The 22,586-nt window shown below is 39.5% G+C and overlaps 3 protein-coding genes across 5 annotated transcripts; all 3 read right to left on the bottom strand.

The window, feature by feature from the left end:
- Positions 1–320: 320 nt before the first annotated feature.
- On the bottom strand, positions 321–5,631 carry LOC115739130 (tetratricopeptide repeat protein 4 homolog). The gene is made up of 8 exons (XM_030672071.2): positions 5,347–5,631; positions 4,307–4,519; positions 4,044–4,235; positions 3,729–3,929; positions 2,653–2,733; positions 2,124–2,259; positions 790–885; positions 321–543 (listed from the first exon to the last, which is right to left on the bottom strand). Exons 1-8 carry the CDS (start codon positions 5,449–5,451, stop codon positions 473–475), a joined length of 1,095 nt encoding a protein of 364 aa, XP_030527931.1. The 5' UTR covers positions 5,452–5,631; the 3' UTR covers positions 321–472.
- Positions 5,632–6,343: 712 nt separating this feature from the next.
- On the bottom strand, positions 6,344–10,634 carry LOC115739126 (ribulose-1,5 bisphosphate carboxylase/oxygenase large subunit N-methyltransferase, chloroplastic). The gene is made up of 12 exons (XM_030672062.2): positions 10,138–10,634; positions 9,452–9,615; positions 9,258–9,341; positions 9,082–9,139; positions 8,771–8,824; positions 8,335–8,406; positions 8,174–8,254; positions 7,926–8,098; positions 7,547–7,649; positions 7,339–7,470; positions 7,053–7,175; positions 6,344–6,853 (listed from the first exon to the last, which is right to left on the bottom strand). The coding sequence occupies exons 1-12, from the start codon at positions 10,525–10,527 to the stop codon at positions 6,767–6,769; spliced, it is 1,521 nt and encodes a 506-aa protein (XP_030527922.1). The 5' UTR covers positions 10,528–10,634; the 3' UTR covers positions 6,344–6,766.
- Positions 10,635–13,825: 3,191 nt separating this feature from the next.
- LOC115739127 (zinc finger protein CONSTANS-LIKE 9-like) lies at positions 13,826–22,143 on the bottom strand. 3 transcript variants are annotated; one of them, XR_007196656.1, is made up of 6 exons: positions 21,920–22,143; positions 20,384–21,129; positions 18,183–18,410; positions 16,204–16,499; positions 14,127–14,745; positions 13,826–14,049 (listed from the first exon to the last, which is right to left on the bottom strand). XR_007196656.1 is itself a non-coding variant. In XM_048271131.1 (5 exons), exons 2-5 carry the CDS (start codon positions 20,957–20,959, stop codon positions 14,616–14,618), a joined length of 1,230 nt encoding a protein of 409 aa, XP_048127088.1. In that variant the 5' UTR covers positions 20,960–21,213; positions 21,920–22,143; the 3' UTR covers positions 13,826–14,615. The 3 variants fall into 3 exon arrangements, 2 of the variants coding, with proteins under 2 accessions (XP_048127088.1, XP_030527923.1); XM_048271131.1 differs by having other exon boundaries at positions 13,826–14,745; positions 20,384–21,213; XM_030672063.2 differs by having other exon boundaries at positions 13,826–14,745.
- Between the last annotated feature and the right edge of the window lie 443 nt (positions 22,144–22,586).

Below are 22,586 nucleotides of genomic sequence, written 5' to 3'. Positions count from 1 at the left end.
CAGTCTCTTGACTTGGCTGACACTGATTTTGGAGCATCGACATCCATTCCAAACGCGCGGGCGGCAGTTAAAAATGTGATGGCTAAAGAACAGAAAGTGGCGACATTCATGCACTCAATCTTGTGACATTTTTTATGCCTGGCTCAATCCAACGCATAGATGTCCAAAAGCCGATGATTGGCCATCGACATAAAGAAAAAAAAAAGATTATCCTTAGAAATGATTCGCTCGTTTGGAAATTGGTAGTTATTCACAAAAGGGTAAAGGGTAATCCAAAATTTACATATTGTAAACTACAGGTAAAATTAGAAACATTTATGTGATCTATGTTGCTCCTGCTAGTATATTGAATGTGTTCCTCTACTCCAAGAGTAAATTTAATAAGAAATTGATGCGCTCACACTCGTTTTGGTTGAAAAAAAGAAAAGCAAAACAGTTACACCAAAGATACAACAAACATGGTAACCTAACATCAATGTGGAGTCCACTTTCCAGATTTGAACACTTGATAGAAGCTGGACCTTCTGGAAACGACGAAGAACACTGCATTGTCACCACCATATTCAATCAGGAAGCAACAACAAGATGTAATCAAATAAGAGATTTCACAATAGGGAAGGTGAAGTCCAGATGATGGTAGGAATATTACAATCATTGCAAGTCAATTTTGGTCATCTAAATTCTATTCATGTTTTGGTCATCTAGATTCTATTCATGTTTTGTTCCATTCCCGTCAAAAAATGGAAAGTACATTTCACTCTTTGAAACAAACAGGTCCTAAATACGCACCTGGAATTCCCGGAATAATGAATCTAGACTCTCTCAAAACATCATGGAGAGTTCTCTTCTCATTAACTCTGATCCACTTATTGGCAGAGTCGTCACCTGAAAATATGCCCAGAGATTAGATGTGAATTAAGCATTACATAGAATGTATGAACTTGCTCTACTTCTTTCAACTGAGATTTTCTCGACACGAGGAGCATGAGAGAAAAGGATGAACTATCTGAAGCTTCGTTTCAATAGTGAAGAAAGATGAACTTCAGACAACATTCTTAAATAGTATTCAACAAATAATGAGAAAAGATCACTTCACATATAAGTGATAGCCACCAACATCAGATTTTCAGATAATATACCTCTGCCAACAAACTATTACCATCAACTCCATAAAGGTTCAGGAGCAAATATACTTCAATAGTAAGAGTGAACAACCCAAAACAGTTCTGTTAAAGTTAGTCTGACTATACAAGCTTCACCCTTCAATGAACTGACAAGCATGATAATAATGAGATGTAACCACTTTCAAATATCACTAAACAAAGTCCAATACGATAACTAACACAAGTCCACCCGTTTTCTGTTTGCTTCAGTGGCGCCCAAAAAACTCCCTCAGACCTCTCCAACAAACCCAGATTAAGTACATTCCTCCATCTCTCCTGATAAATCTCAAAAGCAACCATTGAAGGTTCATTTCACTTAACCGGCTTCTTTAAGGCTCCTCACTGTTAATTCTCTCTCATCAGATGTTTTCCCAGCTTATAATTATATGCTTCATGATGACTCTAATCTCAAATTGAAGCTTCAAACTGGTCTCCCCAAAATCAAGATACTCACAGGTGTCTTTCAAATCATCTTCCCAAAGATCATAAGTACTTCATGTTCATCTCAAAACCTCACATCGATCCAAGTTAGTTACATTCTACTTAACAATCAGGAGCCAAACAAGTGAGGAAAATGTCTATCTGTATCTCTCAAAAGAAGAAAACTCCGGAAATACCAAAGGAGGCTGTTCATATGTACTTCATCGATGATTGATGTTCATAAACAGCATAACCAATGGAGAGTCCCATGCAATTAGTTGACCCTGACCTTCGAGATGTGAAAACCATCGAATTATTCTTTGATGAAAACCATTCATGCTAGCCAAGCATCTCAAAACCTTTTTGAGGTTGTTTTGTTATTTTGTTCCCAATATTTCCATAGGGAAAACAAGTACACTTAAAGACTCTTAAAAGTCCATTGGTAAGAGACATGTTCAAGTCAACTGTTGCAAAGCAACTAATCTACTAGGAAAAATAAGAGCACCAATACAGGAAAGTTTCAGCGAGGAGAAGCTCTACCAGCAGAGATAGTGGCACTAGAAGAACTGCCCGTAGCGTTTTCATCTTCATAAGGAAGTTCCACATTAGCACCTGCAGTACCTTCTAAAAAATACCGGAGGAGTTTTGCAGCTGACAGACAAGTTCCAGAACTAGCCTGCAGACCAAAGCTAGTTCTCTTGTATTAAACTTGCAAAATAAAGTTGAAGGCAGCATGTCCATTCTCAAGGACAAGATACTGATAAAGAATCTCCTCCACTATGTCTGCATTATACTATTGCCAATACTTCTGCCCAAGTGTGTAGATACAATATAGTGAAAATTTTGCAGTCTCCCAGCATCTTTCCTAAGATCAAACCGCCAAAATGCAAAGTTGCATTGTGCTCAGAAATAATCCACCAATAACATGACCGACATAAAGTATCGGAGATGTAAAGAATTATCTATGTAAACAATGAAAAATGAATTTTGACCTAGATGGCAAGATTACTCATGGGATACACAAGATGAACAAGCATGAACCTTGACCATAAAATCTCTAGCAGCTCACCTCATAATACAACTCAATAGCATCACGGGTGTACTTATTTTCTGTATCCCATGGTAACGGAGGAGAATCCACTGAGAAGATCTTTGAATCTTAAGGAAACATTCAATGAAGGAAGTGCTCACATACCAAAATTATGATTGTCAAATAGGGGTGATAAGGGGAAAAAGAACCTTCTTATTGTACGAGGACGGTTGCACCACTAAAATATCCCACGTTGCAATCTCATTATGATAGTTGTACATTAAGAACCGTTCATAGATCAATCACAATTAAGAAATTTGTCACGGATTTGACTTGACTCAGACTACCATCCAATCCATGACAAAATCTCCAGTTTTCTCTTCAAATTCAACGGAATTCTTGGTAAGAAGGTAAAGTACTTTTTCTAATGTAAGAGGGCTGAGAGCAGCTTCTCTCTTCCATCTTTCTTTCCCCTATTCCCTGATCAGCATTCAACAAGGCCCAATTAATCACAAGGCACACAGACTCAGGAGAAACCGAGAAAATACAATGAGGAGCACTGAAGAGGTTCCTACCTCACAAGACCTCATGACAAGTTTAGCTAGCAAAGGTGCCTGATCTCAAAACACTTTGAGCTCTATCCTAAAGTTTATGAGATCAATAATATCCTTAAGCATTCAATGCCTGTAAATACTGACCATATTAAAATGCTACTTATAAGAATCTAGTGTAATGGTACATCATTGTCTACTCCATTTAAAGTGCAAGATCACCACAACAGTAGCATGACTGCATTCAGCAAAGTCTTTTCTCCATCGCATAACAGATTCTTGTCAAGATTTTATGTGTTTTAAAAAATACTTTCCATAATCAAGAGTCAATGGAGGAATCCTAGCTCATTAATCCTATGTGAAAAATCTCTGTGGACCCATTACCAAAAGTGGTCCAGCATACCAAAAGAACAGATGCAGGAAGTTGGGGAATCCAAATGAGAAATGGAAATAAAGTGCAGTTATCTCAAACATGCAACTGACCATGAATAAAGACTTTGACACATGATGGCAAATCGAGTTAACATAATGTCAAGTAAAAAAGAAAGTAAAAGATAAGGATATTAAGTCAAGATGAACTGAGAACATGTCAGTCTCGCAGAAGTCCTCGATGAAGTCACTGGACATGACCTCTGCATACAAAAGGAGAACTGGCCAGTGAAGTATGTTATCTTTATCTAGTACAGGCTTTTTCAGGCCAGTAAGCTCTCGATACATCGCCTTCCCCATCTTCAATTTGCGTGCCTCAATTGCAGAAACAAGGCCCTAAGAATTTTTCCAAGACCAAGACATAGAGGTTAAAGACATAACAAAAACACTCTGTAGAAAAATGAAGATTTTCCTGGTACAAGTACAGGTGAAGATATTTGAGATGCCTACCTTAGCTACTGTCACCGCATTGGAAACTTCGGCGTCATGGCTTTGGTGCTCCATTATGTTGGACTCAACTTTCTTTGCAAGTTTTTTAAGTTCTTCATTACTTGGATCCTTCTCGAGTCCGTTTTCACAGTACAATTTGGCCTCGTTCAACAGATTCAGCAACAAAGATGCTTTGGCAGCTCGATAAAAAGCCTATAGCATGAACATCATGTCTTAAGATCCACAAAGTAAACGTAACTGGACTGTAAATGTAGATGACTTACCTTAACATTTGTTGGGCACAGATTAATTGCTTCTTCAGCATCTGTTAGAGCACGCCTATAATTTCCCAGAAGCAGATTGACATGTGCTCTATTTGCGAAAAGAACTGAATTCTCAGAGTCGCTTAGAGCTTTCTGATTAATGGCCCTTGTGTAACAATCAATAGCATTCGAATAGTGTTTTTTGCCCAACTTAACATACTCATTACCTTTCTCCTGCAAAGCAAATGGACAATTGGAACAGACACAAAGAAACTGTCTTTCAAACGCGATAATAGCAACACGATCTGAACTATGGATGAAGGCATCAATCTAATGACATTGTTTTGGCAGTCCCAAGGTGCCACTAGTCTATTCGCAGAACAGTTCCTATCAACCATCTACTCAATAAACTTACCCCTAAAAGCACACTTATGTCTCAAACTCCTGTATCTTGACGGCCAAACGTACATGGATAGAGAAATATCTACATCAATGTAAAGAACCCAGTCCTTACAAACTAAAAACGCACACAGACATAGCACAACGTTCATGTACTGATTTCCCGATAAGGAATGTAGCACCAGTTCCTGTTCCTAATACCCAGTAGCCGGACCAATACTATCTGCTGATTATAGCATACAATATCGGCAAATCCAACTAGTATTCTGATCAATAAGGTGGTAATATCACAGACAATTTAACTTAATGCAAAAGAAAATCACATGGTTACCAACTGACAAAGCAATTTAAGTTGCCACATTGTACAGGCTCCAACCCCGCAAGCAGGCCAATATGAGAAAAACAAAAACTCAGCCAAGCTTCGAACTTTCGTTCGAATCGACAACTGACATTATGCGCTCCAATCAATCCACCTCAACAAAGCATCCGCCCAAGACTCTCAAGTAGGCATGCGTGGCACTTGTAGCTTTTACATGACACGGCATGTCGACGGCGAAAGGCGTCGAAGACGAGTGATGGGTGAGAAACAAAACGCGAACTTGAAAAGGTCAACCGCGACATCCATAAAAAATGGCGAATTGACTGAGGGAAGCAATAACTACCTTCAGCTCGAGAGCGGCGGATTCTTTCAGAGCGGCAATGGCGTCGAGGTCGGCGATCTCGCTCTCGGTCTGGGGCTGCGACCCCTTCTCCATCCAAAGAGCCATATCGATTCAATGCCCGGTTTCGCTTCGCTCTCTTCTTTGATTACTAGTGCCAACCGATTTGGGTTCAGAGAAGATCCTCGTACTCGGGTCGTTGTAGTACTCTGGTGGGACTAGGAGTCGTATCTTCGTTTTCCCTCCGTGTCTTTGTCGGCTCCCGCTCCATGAAGCTCTCTCTTGCAAGTCTCCAGAGAAATCTTTCTTTCTTCGAAAAAAGTTTAAAAAAAAACGAGAAATGCCAGCGTGTCGTAACTTGTGGGACCGGGTTGTTTTAAATCCCCAATCGCTTCGATAGTTGACCAACGTTAACGCTAGTAACTTTTTAAGAGAATACCAGCTTTGGGGTCCGCTTACCAATATTTACTTGATTTGTTCCAATATCACCAAATGGTTCGATAATTATTAAAGTCAGCGATGAAATAAAGTTTATTAACTGATTTAGAAATTTACGAGCCTTGATTTGGGTGAATATCAACTTTTCGCATGTTACTAGCTCTCGATATTAATATACTAGTTAGTTTCAACTTTACTAGCTCTCGATATTTATGTGGGAGCCTACCAATATCCTAAATTCGCTAACTCTTATTTAAGTATTTTTGGTCATGTTTGTTCGATTGCTTGAAATTGTCAACTATTTCGAATTATTTATTAATGTCGGGAAAAATTATCAAAAAAGTCATAAAACTATTACAATTGCACTAATTCAATCCTAAACCTTTTGCATTTGTCAATTTAGTCCATTAGGCTGGTCAGAATTGACATGACCAAGTATTAATAATATTTTAAATTTTTAAATTTTTTCTTTTCTTTTTTGCCTGCCTTTGCTTCTGGCCAATCGTTGGACTCGACGGCCGACTGGAGAAAGAAGGAACGAAAAAAAAAATTGAAAAAATACAAAAATATATTTTTGTCTTCAAAAGTGGAGATTTGCTGGATTTAGTAACAACACAAAATGAAGATTTATCCTCCTATCATCCTCATTGAACAAAATAAGAGTCGGAGATATTCAAAATCGAAGTACAATCGAAGTGGCATTTCAAAAGCCAGAAAGATTCATGAGTAGAGCGGGCATCATCAGTTGCAATATGACATTCTGAGACACCTGATCTGCTATCGTCTCCATACTCTTGCAATCTAAAAGTACAATCGAAGTTTATACTGGGACCGGCAGCTGATTGTATGCCTGCTTGACCTCAATTGGCACCGAAAGTCCTCATATCTCCATTGACGCCAAAGTCGGATTACAAACTGAGGTCACATTGAGATCTCAACAGATCCGAGAGTCTGCCATTGCAAGTATCACCATGTTCTCACACTCTCATTTAAAGAGCTTTCTCAACCCATCAAATAAATTCAAAGCTCGCAGTTCGCCGCTCCTTAGATCTCTCAACCTTCTTCTCAGAATCTGAAACAAATAGCCACACTGGGTAAGCACGGAAAGAGATATTTTTGGCTGCAGATATTTGTATGCCATTTACACATATCTTATCCGCACATAACAATGACCAAGATGACTGTCAGCAAATGGGACATTGCCGACATAAGAATATATCACACAGAATAGATGCAACTAATTGGCAAATGATGCATATTAGACTCCTTACATATTGAGCTCGGAAAAGTATCCTTCTCTCGCTAGTGCATAAGTCTACAGCTAACTGTTTTAGAAACAATCTTCGATTGAGTTGTTTCGGAGAAGTCACATCCAAATCCATTGACCCACTCTCCTGGAACATTAGAATGAGAAAGAAGCCACAAGGTCAATAGTCACATTATCACTTCTGATCAAGGTGGGATTTATCTCTCCCAGGACGAGGAAATTGGCACATTTTAAAAATTGATGTAAGTTATAAAACTGCAGACATTCAGTCCCAAAGGCAGAATGTTAACCTGCAAGAATTTGGAGTACTTAGATATACTCGATTCACAGCTGTCTAGTATGTATTGCAATGCTTGTTCCTCTATTTCAGGGAATCTCATGTCCTTTTTTGTTGTTGTCTTATTTGAAGCGGCAGCTGCCAACTGCAAAGAAATAATAGCTGCGTAATGAAAATAAATCAATACGACAATTATATTTCTCAAAGAAAAACTTAACTACCTCTTCAAATTGATTGCTCATGCTGGGAGGGCTAACAGCTAGATAGGCATATGCCATTAACTCTACAGGCCAGCCAGTTATTTGTACGGGAAAACACTGGGTGCTGCCAAGACATAGATCACTTGAAACTCAATACAAGATGTAAGTAATAAATATCGGGACCAAGATTTATATTACACGATGCCAATGGATATAGATGAGCTATTACATCGAGACTATTGGTAAATCAACCTTAATGCCTCAATCGGATGTTGATGTTAGTGCATAAGCTTAAAACAGGATTCTGCTAACAAAATATTAGTCATAGATGGTTCAGGGGTTGCAACCAGATGTCGATGTCGAGCAAATTAGATTGATGCAGAAAAATTAGATTACTTACGCGGATAAGCCATGCTTCCTTAGAGCTTCTAGCTTTTTGCTGTAACTTTTGTCGGATTTCTTGAGTGACAGTAATACCTCTACTGAATCACTTGGGTTTGTGCCCTCTTTAGGAACAAACCCATAAGACAGTAGGAGTTCTCCATTAGACTTCCTGCCATATGATATGAAAACCTGCAAAAGCCAATCCAAGAAATCAGAAGACTTCCACATCTCATTCTTAAAACAGTTCGAGTCTTCGAGATTCACCTGCTCGCCTGGTTGATAGGGCCGGTCAGTTGTGAAGACAACTCCCTTTGTTGCACTATCATAGTCCAGAAAAGTTTCAACCTAGGTCAGTCAAAGGGTAGCCATTTAAGCATCAACCACTAAAGAAAACATGTAGTTTGACGTGAGAATGATCAACGCACCTCACAACTGTGATTCAACATATCTGCCCATGGAACTAATGCAACCCTTCCATCCATCGAGGGTAGACGGACCTGTTTGAAAGCAATATTAAAATCAAATGTCGCTATTTTAACCACCTCACCCCAGAAACAGTTAAAAACACTCACTAGCCAAATATGCACTGGGATAGATTGTATAATAATGGCTTGATTATTGATGTTCTTTTCCCAAAACATCCATTGGAATATAGATGATACATCATTACTTTATGTAAGACGTTACTACTTTCTACGATCCTTCTGTCCTCTTCCTACAGCAACATAACTGCAGTTCTTCATCAACAGTTGGTTATGAACAATCCAACAGCATTAGAAATCACAGGCACACATAATTCTTGAAAGGCAAAAGTCATTTTGGTGATACATGTCTTGGAGCTGTGATTTGAGAGTTCCTTACCAAGCGGGAGAAAAGAATGCCAAATGACCATTTGAATGTCTCCAAATTATATACCTGTAATTCAATGAACATAGGGTAAGATGTTTTCAGCAAGTGCAGAATCTCTACAAAAGAAAATTCCGGACCAGATAAATAACTTGAGAAACAGAATTTAGATGCTAGTTGCAAATTCTGAATGTCAACAAATTGCAACTTTAAATTTGGAAGTCTCAAAGTCTTGGCAAAAATTACTATGCAGGTTTACCGCTACCATATATTTGTAAAATGATCTCAAGCATTCTAGGCCATCGACACTACTTTAAGATAAATACCTCTTCAGGAAATAATTCAGGATGCTTGGAAAATATCCTGGACCTTAAGTCATTATATCTGCACAGGAGATCAACATCAGCATCCGCCCTTTGAAAATCATGATCTCCGAAATCGAGTAGAAGAACATCATAGTGAAACATGGCAATGTTAATGGGAAAAAAAGGGGCAAGCCTACGTTCCAATGACATTAGTAATCCTTTCAATTGCTCGTTGTCTGATTTGTGATGCTTCTAAGTATCTATCCAGCTCTGCACGCGTCCTGAAATGAAAAACTGAGAGTAGATCCTTAATCACATAAATTGAAACATGAAAATAGAAATTAAAGTTATTGAACTTGTAAGTAAGTTGGTAAAAAAGTGCAGGAACTACCAGTATAAAAGTGAATAGGGCTGTCTGGGGAGGGCCGCGATATAATTGCTCCACCTAGAAGAACCCATCAAACTTGCTTCACTAATCAAGTGTGTAGCAAGCAACGGCCAATCTGGCACCGAATTTCTCTTTAAAATTTCACCAGCCTCTGCACAGCTCCACTCCTACCATCATCGAAGCAATCAGGCAGAGAGACAAAATTTCTTAATTAAGGAATCTGGCAAGTAGTGAATGAGCATCACAAACTTCCAAACAAGAATTCGTGAACAGCCTCTGCCAAATTGGTGCCTAAGTCATTACCCAAAAACGATGTGAAAGTAAAATAAAGCGGATCCAACACCTAACCTGATCTAATACCATGTACAAGAGCACCCAATGAACACCTTCCCAGACAGAGTAAATTACGTACTTCGTTTCTTGTTTAATGTACAGGGGATACCAGCTTTCACGAATCACATTACATTCATCTCTTCGATTATGAAAGGCAAGCCATTCATGCCAAAATTATGTAATTCACAAGAAATCACTCGGCTCGTGACTTGCTAGGTTACGTCAAACAACAATCAAAACTTACCACCTCAGTGTACATCAGATTTTAAAGCTTCTGACGCTCTCCTTGAAATTACGCAGTAAATAGGGATGGTTATATTCTTCGCAAATCCAAAGCTATGGCTACGTAATCTTACCGACTCTGAGGTGATCACGAGCGAAGGAGGCACGAACAGCAACTTCTCGCCCTTCCTTATATTCTTCAACGCGACGAGCCCTCTCTCCCCAACGTCGACTCGCTGAATCGACATCTTCTGCGGCGGCAGACCGGAGTCCGACAGCCACCTCTGCAGCGCCGACGCGTTCTCCAGAGAGTCGACCTCGCATCCCCATGGGATCCGCTGCGCTTCCGACGCCTTGGCGGCGGCGGCGGAGGAGTTAGTCGCGGACACCGAGCAAACCACTGTCGTCCTCGAGGGCGAGGGGCAGGGCGCGAAGCGAGGGCGAGGTTTGTAGGCCTTGCTGTTGAGTGGAGAGAAGGCTGGGACGAGTGAAGTCTGGAAGATCGTCGAAGCAGCTTCTGCCATGGCCGATCAGGTGTAGAGAGAGAGAGAGAGAGAGAGAGAGAGAGACCTTATCTGAGGGGCGACGCGAGAAGAAGAGGAAACGAGAGGTTGATGGTGATCGCGGGAAAGCATTCGTTCGTGTCGCCGGAACACGTCCAATGGGAAAAAAGGAATATTTTATTCCAATTAACATTTAAATTTTCAGTAAGCCCATATCCATTTTCACATCAAACTATAAACTTTCAAAATATTCACTGAAAGTCTTAAAACTTATTATCAAAGTGTAATCAAGCGTTAAAACTTGAAACATTGGTGCAATTGATCCATTTCATTAATTCCGTCCAATCCGGCTAACGAAAAATTCTTAAGTGGTATTTTTTATTACTTTCTCTCTTGCCTCTAAAATAAGGAAGATTCGGCTAAAACGACGTCATTTTGATACAAATTTAATTTTGAATATAAATATTAATTAAATTAAATTATTAAAAAAAACAGCAAAATAGGCCAAGGCCCGCCACACCCCACCATCGCCGAGACAAGGACTAGACAAGATCACCGGCCCCCGGCCAATGGCGGGCGACCCTAGCCTACCACAGGCAAGGGCTTGTAGGCCCTTGTCCACATCAGGCTGAGGGCTACCACTAGCGAGGTTGCTGCCCAACCCCACCCTAACCAGCGGCGACCCTCGCCTACCATTCGCCTAAGGTCGTCGGCCACTAGCCGGAGCTCAATGACCTTGGCCGACCCTCGCTGGCCCTTCGAACGATGGCGAGGGGCAACAACAGCAACAACCCTCACTTCTTTTGCCTCTTTTTTTAATTTAGTTTTTTCTTATTTTGATATAACTAATATTTATATAAAAAAAATCAAAGTTTTGATCGAAACAACACCGTTTTGGACTTATTTTTCTTATTTCAGTCATACCAGAGCCATGTAAGAGAGAAAAAGTAATAAAAAAAATGGCACGTCGGCACTTTTCATCTGTCAAATTGGATGGAGCTAACGGAAGGATTCAATTGCATCGATTTATTAAGTTTTAGGATTTGATTGTACTTTCTGAAAATTTTGGGACTCATTTGTAATTTGGTGATAAATTTTAGGACTTCTAGTGAATATATCTAAAAAAAATTACATGCAAATCTGATGTATACTTTTTCTTGCATGGCAAAATAAGAAAAATAAATATGCTGTTTGACACTCGTTATGGCTAAAAAAATCAAAGGAAAAGAAAAAGTGAATTGAATGATTAAAACTGAACCAAACAAAATATACATTCTTTATTGAGCCCGAAACCCTTTTTTGTTTTAACTGAGACCTCATCGGTTTAACTATCTAAGGCCCAGGAAGCTCAACCAACTCGTCCAACGCCCCATTGGCGAGTCCGAAACCTTTTTTCGTACTTTCAATTTCGAAGAAATTGTCCTTTTCGAGCATTTTTATTATCCTCTAGAGATATCGAATGACCGAGCAAACTCAATCAATTTTTTTGAGAAATGTTTTCTTAATAATAGTAACTTACATCGGTTAGAGAAATTATTCATTAATTCTTTTATCATGTCCACTGTCGGCACAGAACTATTGTCCTTATGTTTAAACAAAAATTGGTCCAAATACTCTCGTTCCATGAAGTTAGTCTCAAACAGACTTGCAATCCTTTCTCCAAAACTCGGCTGATTAAGTTAGTTTTGAAGAAAGCTTGCCTCTCAATTTTCAGCTGGAGATTACTGCTGATATTTTGTTGGGGCTTGGCTTTTTATCAGTTTTGAAGTTCACGTTTTCATATGCCTTCAGAGCACAGGCTCTCATGACGACGATGAGAGTAAATGAAACGACTCGCGCTGGGTGCGAAGCAAATATGTGGAATGTTGATTGGTTTGCATGCTACAATATGGGTGAACACTTCACCTCCACTCTTTGATAAAGCGGAATTTCTGAGGGCATCAGCAGAAATTAGCTCTCCGGTGAACGAACAGTCGCAAATATTTGTTGACATTTATCACCCGGTGCAAGCTTTGTTCTACGCCCGGTCCCGAAGAGCTCGGTTCGCACTGCGATACATATCATAGTGTGGCCATGAATGGGATTTTGTAATGTCAAATTCAATGAATTGCGATTAGAGAGTACCATATTTACCACCTATCTAATCTGCTAGCTAGTGTTTATAATTGAAGCAACAAATTTTGAAGATCTTCACCGTACTCGTGCTTCAGCTTTATGTAATATGCAGCACTATTCGAGGTCGGCGTCTTGATATGGAAACTATAGGCTTGTTTCATCATCTTTCCAAAATCGTCGATCGTATTAACTTCTACGAAAACATTCCCCTACAGAGGCATATACTGTTTTTCTATGCAGTCGGAGACCGGTGATATATCTGCTACAGTTGTATCCGCTAATGAATCACAAGAAAATTCTCTTAATAAGTACTGGGAATTAAGGATGTACCAAGATGAAGTAGCTGCTAGCCAAGGGATCAGGATTAGAAGAAGGCCACCCGGTGAGCCTTCTTCAAGGCTTTGTAATGTCAATTCACCCAGGCTTTGTTGACATTACCACCAGGTGAGCCCCGTATACAAACTCATGCATACATTTCAAAATTTCATGCATGGTACTCATCATGCTTGTGTCATGGACCGAGGGTTTCGTGAGTCAATCGATCGACCACATAGCCCGAAAAACAACAATTGCAAAAAGTTTAAAACTAAATTGGCCAAAAAAATAAATAACAACTAAATTGGCTCAATTACAATAATTTTATGACTTTTTTGATAATTTTTCCTAAAATTACCCAATCAATCCCGAACCTATTGTTTATATACCAATTCAATCCTAAAATTTTTAAATTTTTCAATCTAATCCTAGACCATTCCGTGAACTGTCCAGTCAATGTTCTCCGGAGATTGCCGATTGGGCAGTCCATTTGTCATCAACCGTCACGTTGGCAATATCCCTCGAAAATTGGCCGAAAGGAGTATATTGACATTTCGCGTAAACGTTTATGATTAAATTGATAAACTTAAAAAATTTAAGATTGAATTAACTTCCGTACAATAATTTAAAACTCATAGGACACTTTCCTTAAAACATATGGTTGCAAATTCTTAATGATTTCAACTCGATGTTTGTACTCAAGATCAATCCTATGAAGACTCAGATTTGTTAGGTTCTCTAATATTGAATTGTCGGAATGGGATGGTATTAGGGAGGTTACTATTGGGAAGTTGCCCGTTAAATCATTGACCTTGAGTGCGACTTTTAACGTAAATCTAAGTTCCCAAATCGATAATTTAAATCCCATAGAAATAGTGATAACTTGTACGGCGACAAGTTTTGCACGATAAATCATACTGCATTCACAGTGTTCACATACTTCGCAGCAGACAAAAAAGAATCTTACATGGAATACGTACAGATTGTTCCCTGCAACGTACAGATTGTTCCCTGCGCTATACTAAAGTGTGAAATGAACGAAAATACTACGATAACACCGCTAACCTTAGCCAGACTTGGTCCTCCTCTATTCCACATCTATTTATGTCCTGCCTATACATGAAAGTGTGATTTTCTTTTCACAGCTCGTCTTATACATGAAATGCAATAGAAACAATAAAAGCACTAACCTGAGCTTCAGTTGAAACTGTAAATTTGACCAATCATGGAGAGGAGCAGCCAAATGCAGGAAGAGCTTCAGAGAAAGAGGTAGACGAAAGCCTGCCTACTCCATATTATCATTTATGACGTGCCTAACTATGTCTACATGGCACCAATTATGATTTCCCCCCTTATCCCACAGTGAAGAGGCCCAGAGGATGGCAAGGCAACAGAAGCTGCCAAGCAAATGATACTCATGCAATTTGGCAGGAAGAATTTCGAGATTAGTTAATTCTTTATGGCGACGAGGACTGCCGTCAGCCCCCACATTTCCATTATGCCATCCCACCATCCCTCTCATATTCACCTCTCTTGGCTATAACTGAGGCTCCAGTGTCATCATCATGCAGATTGTCAAGGCACTCGATAGACACCTGCTCCATCCACTTCCCATTGAACCAACTATTTGCAAATAGAAGGTGAGGGTTCCTTCCCTCTCTGGGCATATATATGTCAACTCAGTAGCTCCTGGTTTGGCTCAATGGGTCATAGTCATAAACATCGCCAGCCTTGACAAAGCGGCCCTTCACTCGCCTTCGCACATCAGCTCTTGCTTTACGAGAGGCATATCTCACCTTCTTCTCAAACCTACGCACATATCCAAGAGAATAATGGAGATTAATAAAGAATAGTCAAGGGAAAAACAACTGCCCCCCCCCCCCCACCTTCCCCCCTTTTGGGTTTTTTTTCTGGGATTGGTTTGGGTGGGGGGGAGAAGGAATTGGACAAAACTACCCTTAGTAAATGCAGGCACATGAAACATACGTCTGCACTAGCTGTTGGTTACAAGGTTCTCGTAAATGCGCATAAATGCTTAATTTTCTTGGAGCTTGCAGATCAGGCAGAGGAACGGTGATTGGATGGGAAATGAAGTGTATGTACAGCACTTTACATCTGAAGCTTCCACTAATATGGATACATAAAAGCAAACAGAGTTGTAGATCTATGTGGAAGATGATTATATCAACCTATATTACTCTGAAATGATGGAATAAGAGTCAGTTAATTTGCTTCAAGTATCAAAGGGAGCCATCATTACCCATTTCTAGTAGCTTTGGCCAAGAAAACAGAACCATATCTGCCAATGCAGCGTCACATTTCTAGTATCTTTGGCCAAGAAAACGGAACCATATCTGCTAATGCAGCGTCACAGTAAATTCACTTTGATAAATTTACTTTGCTTAACCAAAAGTACCTCAACTAGTTATCCATCTGTTTCTCAGTAACCAAAAACACATACCAGCACACTATAAATGTCAAACAATCATGCACCGAAGATTTTGCACCATCAACTACCACTGCTCAATGACAAAAGTTGGTGTGCTTGATTGTCAACAATTGATCTTGGCAGCTCTGAACAGAGACAAATATTGAAAGAAAATAACTAGAAAATCAATAGCACAGGATTCCATGCCTCATATCACAAGCAAGTGCATCAAAGAGCAAGAAAGCCAAAATGGTCATAGAGTGTACAGAAGCTTGTTTGCTGACATGAAACTAGGGGAGAGGCCTAATTCTTATATTGATAGGATAACATGCCAAAAATTGTTCTACTCATGCACGCGTGCGAGGGAGGGAGGGAGCAATACATGGGAAAACTGGATAGCTTATAGAGGCAGGCCTTGATTAAGAAAACATAAGAACGGTTAGCTACTAATGCGGACAGAATGGCCAAAGAGGTGAGGCTCAAATCAACTTGCACCACAAATTTATCGAATAGAACTCCAAGCCCACCAAATATGACAAGTGCTTATCTTATTTTCCACCTCAAGCAATAGTAGTGGCACTTCTAAACAAGAATATCTCACATCAATAAAAGTGTAAGAGACACAACTAACATACATTGCCCCTGACTGAACTCTTATACTGGAGAACCAAAGTTATGCTAGTGGAGTCAGACCAGAACTGAAATCCCACTCCTAACTATTTTATTCAAAAAATTCTAATGAAGCTGAGGAAACATGTCACAACACAACAGATCAACGTACAGGATCTATTTAATCATGCTAACTGTGAATTGATGTAAAGGTTTAAAATCATGCTTACTTGCGTGTCTTCTTCTTTTCCTTGTAACGCATCACAGCATTGCTCCTGCTCGCTGATGTGAATGAATTTTCAGGGCCAGGGGCACACCACGGAGGCTCTCCCATAAGAAGCATTGAGGAAGCTCCACAATCTTGATAATCACCAGCACTATTCTCTCCAATAAGACCAGAGAATGAGAGATTGGAATGGGGTTGTCTTGTCGAAAAACAAATAATAGGCTCGGTTTTAGAGCTCATCATAGACTCAGCCGAGGCAACACTGCATGCAGGCTGTATGGCATATCCAGAAGATGATCCCTGCGAAAAAATTCATGAACTATCTTTGTTCAGTCATATGTGTACATAAAAACCTACTATGCCAGCAATAATCAAACTAAAACAGAATAACAATGCGAGAGAAGTTCTACGAGCCCTGCAGTGATAGCAATGCCATTAACACCTGATAGCTAGGAAGACTTAGAAATAAGAGGCAGTGGCATTATGTTGAATATTGTGAGAGAAGCTCAGCTGGCTGCAACAACTATGAACATAACCGGCCATAAACCAAACTAAGCAGGTTACACACAACTTTAGCCCAACCAGATTGCATATGAAATTCATTAAGACTCCAAGGGAATTCCAAATGCCACCAAATAAACCTCTCCTGAGTTTGGAAAAAGAATGATAGTATATAACACATATTATTACTTCGTTAGACAGAAGAAAGGAATTTAAAATACCAGCAAAAGGTTCAGCATGCCTCGACCATATAATGATGGTCACCAACAATTGAAGATGAATTAGAACATGCTTATTGATCCATGAGCAGACACAACCCAAGAGCATTTATATAGTAGAGTCAAAACAACTTTCAGATGCACATACAGCTTCCAACCAGCAGTGCCACCCATCTTTCAAAATGGGAAAGGACTAACCTCATCCTCCTAGACATTTGATAGAGGGAAGTCTTTCCCTGCAACATGGAAAGGGAAACACAAACAACAACAACAACCACCAAGCCTTATCCTTAGTTATTTCCTCAGAAAACAAAGGTTGTCAACTCATCAAGAAAGCAAGCCAAGAACAGCCCACGATGATTGAATCGGTACTCAACCCAGAGCTGGGATAAACAAAAGGGGACATCAAACATCAAGCTTCTATTAAAGGGTAACAAAATCACACAGTGTTTGACATATTGTTCCACCCCATGTTCTCTTCTTCATTTTGCTTCGAAAGAATGCCCCCTTATGTCTAAATCTATGTGACGCTATTCTTCATATCCATGTCTCCGCTAGTCCAGTCTGAAGGAGAATCATATGCCCTGCTTTTAAGGGGACAGCAACTTTTTTCAACATCCCACTGACCTCCCTTCTTGTAAGTACTTTCCCAAACATAGTCCACTATTTCTCAAATCAGAATGAAGTGACAATCGATACCAGAAGTAGCTTGACTTTGATAACAATCTCACGCTGCTTTAATCTATAGACAAAACCAAGGACATGCAGAAACTCTTGCATTTATAGTTATATTTTACTGCTCAAAGGAGTCTTCTGTCTACAACAAACAAGTAATATATATCGAAACTCACACAAATATGTTTATAAGGATACACGGCGTCCAATTTATTAACCTAGAAACCAACTGTTTACATCATTTCATCTCAATATGACAACGCCTAAGGACTTCTCCAGATGAGAATACAATTCATCCCAAGAAACAGTGCAAACCATCATTGACCTAGTATTTATCCTTTCTGAAAAAAAGAACTGGGAAACACATCGATAGGGATGCAATGGCAGCAACTACTGAAATAACAACATAACCACACTCGACTCTCCTTCAACAAAACAGAAAACGGAAAGAAAAGAGGACAAACAGGGAAAAACATATGATGCAAAATTGAGTGGTAGAGAGATCATGTCTCTTCTATCAGATGAAAGAACAGATTTTGCAGCAAAATATTCACAAAGACTAAATATGCTTCCTTTAATAACAATATACCTCGGCAACTGCTGGACCCTGACAGTTGGAATCAGCAGCAGACATTTCCTTTGTCCCAAATAAGCTCTCAATCCCACCATTCTCAAACAGCAATTCTGAGTTAGTTAGGGCAACACCAAAAAGTTCTTCATAATTTTCAAGATCCAAATCCACTTCATCCATGTTGAAATCCTCAAAGAACCTATCATCTTCAAAAAGCCCAGGACTTTTTGTAATCGGGATGCACACCTAAATGAAGATGCATAGGAAGCTTCAGGATTCAGTGATGAATGTAATGCGCCAATATGCAGTAATACAAAATGCGTAACGGAGGAGCTTAATGCAAACAGTTTTAGAAGAGCTGATATCAATCCCAAAGACAATATAATTATCGATTTTGGTGGTATTTCAGGGCAATGTTTCCCACAACACATCATAATATCTACTACCCTAATGGAAATGTTTCTATCAAATTTTTTTCCTCTACAATTTTGGAAAAAAAAAAAAAAAGCAGGACTACTGCTAGAGCATCAGCACCAGGATGCCCTCTAAGAATGGAGTTTAACAGGGGAAAAGACCAGCAGTAGAGCGGAGAACATAGATGCTTGTCAAACTTGCATTTCACAAGAAGGCCACTAAAAGAAAAAGATCGATGTTGTTGGAACTGAACAGCACAAACTTCGTCAGTGCTCATGTAGAAGTTTTAACTTTGATAAATCCATGACAGACTATTTTATGGTCGAAAATGAAATTCATTAAAACACCAAGATCTAGTGATTAGACAAGCATTTGCACAAACAAAGTCAAATTCATGAGATCTATAACAAAAAAGTAGAACTCACATTCACACGATACGCGTGCTAGAAGGATTTCACAAATGCTGTTAAATTACTGAAAAGAAATGAACTGTTGATTTGCTTCATAGACTAACGTAATTCAGAATGATTCTTACAGTTGGCAACACCAGAAATACAGAAATAGACTTATCAATTTCAAGCGACTGTTGCTAGTATTTAAGCATGGTAGGATGGGTTTAAAAAGGTGAAATCACTCTAGACACAGCAGATGGAGCTACCAACGCTATCTTAATTTGCAGCTCAACAATATACATCCCATAGGAGAAGCTGAGTGAAAATTCAGGGCTTCTTCGATAGAACTGAAAATGAGAACTAAAAGTATTAGAACTGTATTTTAAGTGCTGAGTACCTTTTAAGTTCTGCAAGTAGAAAACAGAAGTTGCTCAATAATAGCTGAAAATTGAATGTTGAATGTTATTAACTTCTCAAGCTCGGAACTCAGACCTTTACTGGTAGGTTTTAGTAACATAATTACTATTATTTATTTTTTCCATCAAATCAACTAAGAAACACTTCCTTACTCAAAACATTATAGTAAAAACTTCACTTGACTTGATTGACTCTATTAAGTCAAACCTAGTTAGTTTCATCAAATGACATCCCACTAGGTGCTCAACGTTTTAATTTTTGGCAATTAATTGAGTTGTCAAACAAGGTCATACATTGATAATAACACACAGCAAAACGAGACAGCTTCCCAAATATTAGGTTTACGGACTCAAAAGAAGACAAAACCAATGCCCTTATGCAATGGAAAAATTACAAAGGTTCTCTCATCTATTGAAACAGTATCCTTTTTGGTTGGGGAAAGTAGAACTAGAATATACAAGCTGACTTGGCCATGGTGAACCAAATTTCCTAGTGAAATCAGATGACACTTCTACGCCAACCTAGTAAAGCATCATTAAACTCAATCTTCACAGGATCTAAATTGATTTTTTCAAACATGTCTCTGAATGTCGAATGGGAAAAATAAAACACATTGCTGCCACAGCAGAATTCAATGAGTAACGTTGATTCCAAAGAGATAATAATAACCATAATAAGTGCGTGGCATTTAGAAAATAAAAAATTCAGTCAATGGTTTTAATCAGTCATCAAATGGTGGCAAGAACAATCAAGGAAAAGGAGGAGCAATCAAAAATAGTTCCATTTATGAATAATGCCTGTCAAGCAAACAGTTCTGATCTCAAGCAATTAGATACCTTTCAACCTAAAAAATTTCCTTTTCACACCATCATGGACAAATCTATGTTGCAACAACCGCAGTCTGCCTCGGGAAGCGAACTCATTGGTTACTTCATGTTGTTCTTGATGACTTTCTTTTCTCAAAGTAGATGCAAATAAAGTAAACTGGTCACGTACCTTAGGAGTCGCCATGCTTGCAGATGCAGCCTGCTGACCCATGTTCTGAGACACTGATCTCCGCTCTGGCAATGAAGATGACCCAACCCATACATTTGCCTTCCCAGCCTCAACATCAGCACAAACAGATACATCTTGGCTACTACTATCTTTTGGCGGAATGCAAGCTGCGTTTTCACCATCCTCTGCTATGCTCATCAACCCCATTCCCTTCTCACATGTGGATTCACCTGCAGAGGGGAAGTCTAGCACGAAAGACCAGATTGAAGAAAGCTCTGCTGCTGAGGGACAACCAGAATAACAGTTTAATGTTTGTCTCTTATGTGTTGATGCAGAGGTAGAGGCCCCATGACCGATCCAATCACAATTCTGACAAAGTGAGACCCTCTCTTCTGCACATCTAACAACAGCAGGTTGTGAATTACACCTCTCACATAACAGCGTTCTTGAATGGCGCCTCGAAAGGGCATTGGCAGAATGAACATTCCGATCACATGATAAGCACAAGCATGCAGCATCAGATCGGCAATAGACCATGGACCTCTGCTCTCCACAGAACTCACATATGTAACCCATTTTCAGGCAGTAATTCCTAGTTGAATCCGGAAATGAACTAAGAGAGTTGCAATACTTCTTCGACTCAAAACCACAATACTTGATCTGAAAATTAAACAGGAAGAACAGCTTCTTCAATCTCTGAGATTCCACCAAGCCCCTTCCCAATCCTCAGTCACACAGTTTCCTTTCTGTCACCAAAATAGAATACTAGTCAGCTGGAAAGGAAGAGTGAGCTGCATGTAGCTTCAGGAGATCAAGCTTTGAGTCCTTGTCTAGGCCAAGCAGAGAAAAAGTAATCTCAACCAAAAAAAAATTCGTGTTACTATTCCCAAAGCAGTAAATTGCTCAGACGAAAATAAGAGAAATGCAATGAAAAAATATTGAGCTTTATAAAGATGATAGAAAACCTCAATTTCAAGCTTGAGAGCAAAAAAAAATTATAAGATGCCTTTACTAAGAGATTATGTCAAAAGGAAAAGGGAAACCTTTCAGCAGATATTAGGGTAACTTAAAGCAACTTAAGACTGATGAAAGGGGGTTACCCGAAAGCACAAAAACTTTGTCCGAAAAGAGTTTGTAGATTAACCAAAAATTAAGCAGATTTGTAACTTCATTAGTCAGCCTACGGAGAACCAACGAACTATTATCCTTTTTTTCCACTGTCACATTAAATTGTCAGCGACAAGGATCAGAACCGCCACATAAACCTTATCCACCCACATCGCGAGGAACGATTGATAAAACAGGTTTCCAAATTACACCAACAACTCACCCCCCACCCCTCCGAGACGAATTCAACACCGAAACTCTGCGATCCAACCACAGATAGCACGGAATTTCGCACTCCCAATCACCAAGCCCGTCGACCCACAAACCGAGCGCTCTCCTCGATCAAGCAGCTCACGAAGCTGATCTCGAAGACGCAGCAAAACCGACCGAATCGAACAAAAGACCAAAACGAGACAAACAAAAGATCACCTCGTCAGAAGGACGCGAGATCTGCAACCAGCTCCGACGAGCACCGATGTCAGGCGGAAGAACAGCAGCAGCATGCAAGGAAGAAGGATCAGGAAACCCTCCACGGAAGAACTACGGAGCTTCACAGAATCTCGCTCTGCACAAACAAATCCTTAGAAAGAGAGAGAGAGAGAGAGATATGGTGGGTTGGGTATTGTGTGCGTGGGTGCATGTGTGAATGTAATGAACAGAACAGAAACATGACATAAGACGATAAAAAAGCGCGTAGGAGAGAGAAAAATAAAATATTAAATAAATTCCAAATAATATCAATTTTTTTTATTCGTTGGACGGTATATTATAATGTTGATTGAACGATGCATTTAATGTTGTTTGGCCACTCGGACAATAAAAAAATAAATAAAATTGGATCAACATTAAAAATTGGAAAAAAGAGCAACGTGGGTGGGTCCATGTCCTTTTCGGAGTTAGACCGAAAGTTGCTTTTTCCGTTTTTCTTCTTTTTTTTCATTTTTCCCAATTTTTTTTTTCTTTGCTACTAAAAAAGTCTAGGCTATACACACACATGCTTCTTCGGACCTAAGTAAGTCCCAAAACTGCTTCTTGCCTCGGAATTCCTCAGGCCTAAAACAAAATAGAGGGTATTCCTCGTCACCGAATAAGAAAA

Source organism: Rhodamnia argentea, chromosome 10 (assembly GCF_020921035.1).
Source record: "Rhodamnia argentea isolate NSW1041297 chromosome 10, ASM2092103v1, whole genome shotgun sequence".
Lineage (NCBI taxonomy): Eukaryota > Viridiplantae > Streptophyta > Magnoliopsida > Myrtales > Myrtaceae > Rhodamnia > Rhodamnia argentea.
The sequence above is the reverse complement of the archived record's forward strand: the minus strand, read 5'-3'. Positions and strand labels throughout refer to the sequence as shown.

What these genes read in the sequence shown, in the direction of transcription:
- LOC115739127 (XM_048271131.1), bottom strand. Translation starts at nt 20,959, where the DNA reads ATGGGTTACATATGTGAGTTCTGTGGAGAGCAGAGGTCCATGGTCTAT. An exon ending in CAAGCATGGCGACTCCTAAG is followed by an intron (nt 18,411 to 20,383) that starts GTACGTGACCAG and finishes ATCTTCATTTAG; the next exon opens with GTGTGCATCCCGATTACAAA. An exon ending in AGGGTCCAGCAGTTGCCGAG is followed by an intron (nt 16,500 to 18,182) that starts GTATATTGTTAT and finishes ATTTTTTCGCAG; the next exon opens with GGATCATCTTCTGGATATGC.
- LOC115739126 (XM_030672062.2), bottom strand. Translation starts at nt 10,527, where the DNA reads ATGGCAGAAGCTGCTTCGACGATCTTCCAGACTTCACTCGTCCCAGCC. An exon ending in CTGAATTATTTCCTGAAGAG is followed by an intron (nt 8,825 to 9,081) that starts GTATTTATCTTA and finishes ATTGAATTACAG; the next exon opens with GTATATAATTTGGAGACATT. An exon ending in TACTTTTCCGAGCTCAATAT is followed by an intron (nt 6,854 to 7,052) that starts GTAAGGAGTCTA and finishes TATTTGTTTCAG; the next exon opens with ATTCTGAGAAGAAGGTTGAG.
- LOC115739130 (XM_030672071.2), bottom strand. Translation starts at nt 5,451, where the DNA reads ATGGCTCTTTGGATGGAGAAGGGGTCGCAGCCCCAGACCGAGAGCGAG. An exon ending in CCGCCGCTCTCGAGCTGAAG is followed by an intron (nt 4,520 to 5,346) that starts GTAGTTATTGCT and finishes TTTGCTTTGCAG; the next exon opens with GAGAAAGGTAATGAGTATGT. An exon ending in CATTATTCCGGGAATTCCAG is followed by an intron (nt 544 to 789) that starts GTGCGTATTTAG and finishes GTGACAATGCAG; the next exon opens with TGTTCTTCGTCGTTTCCAGA.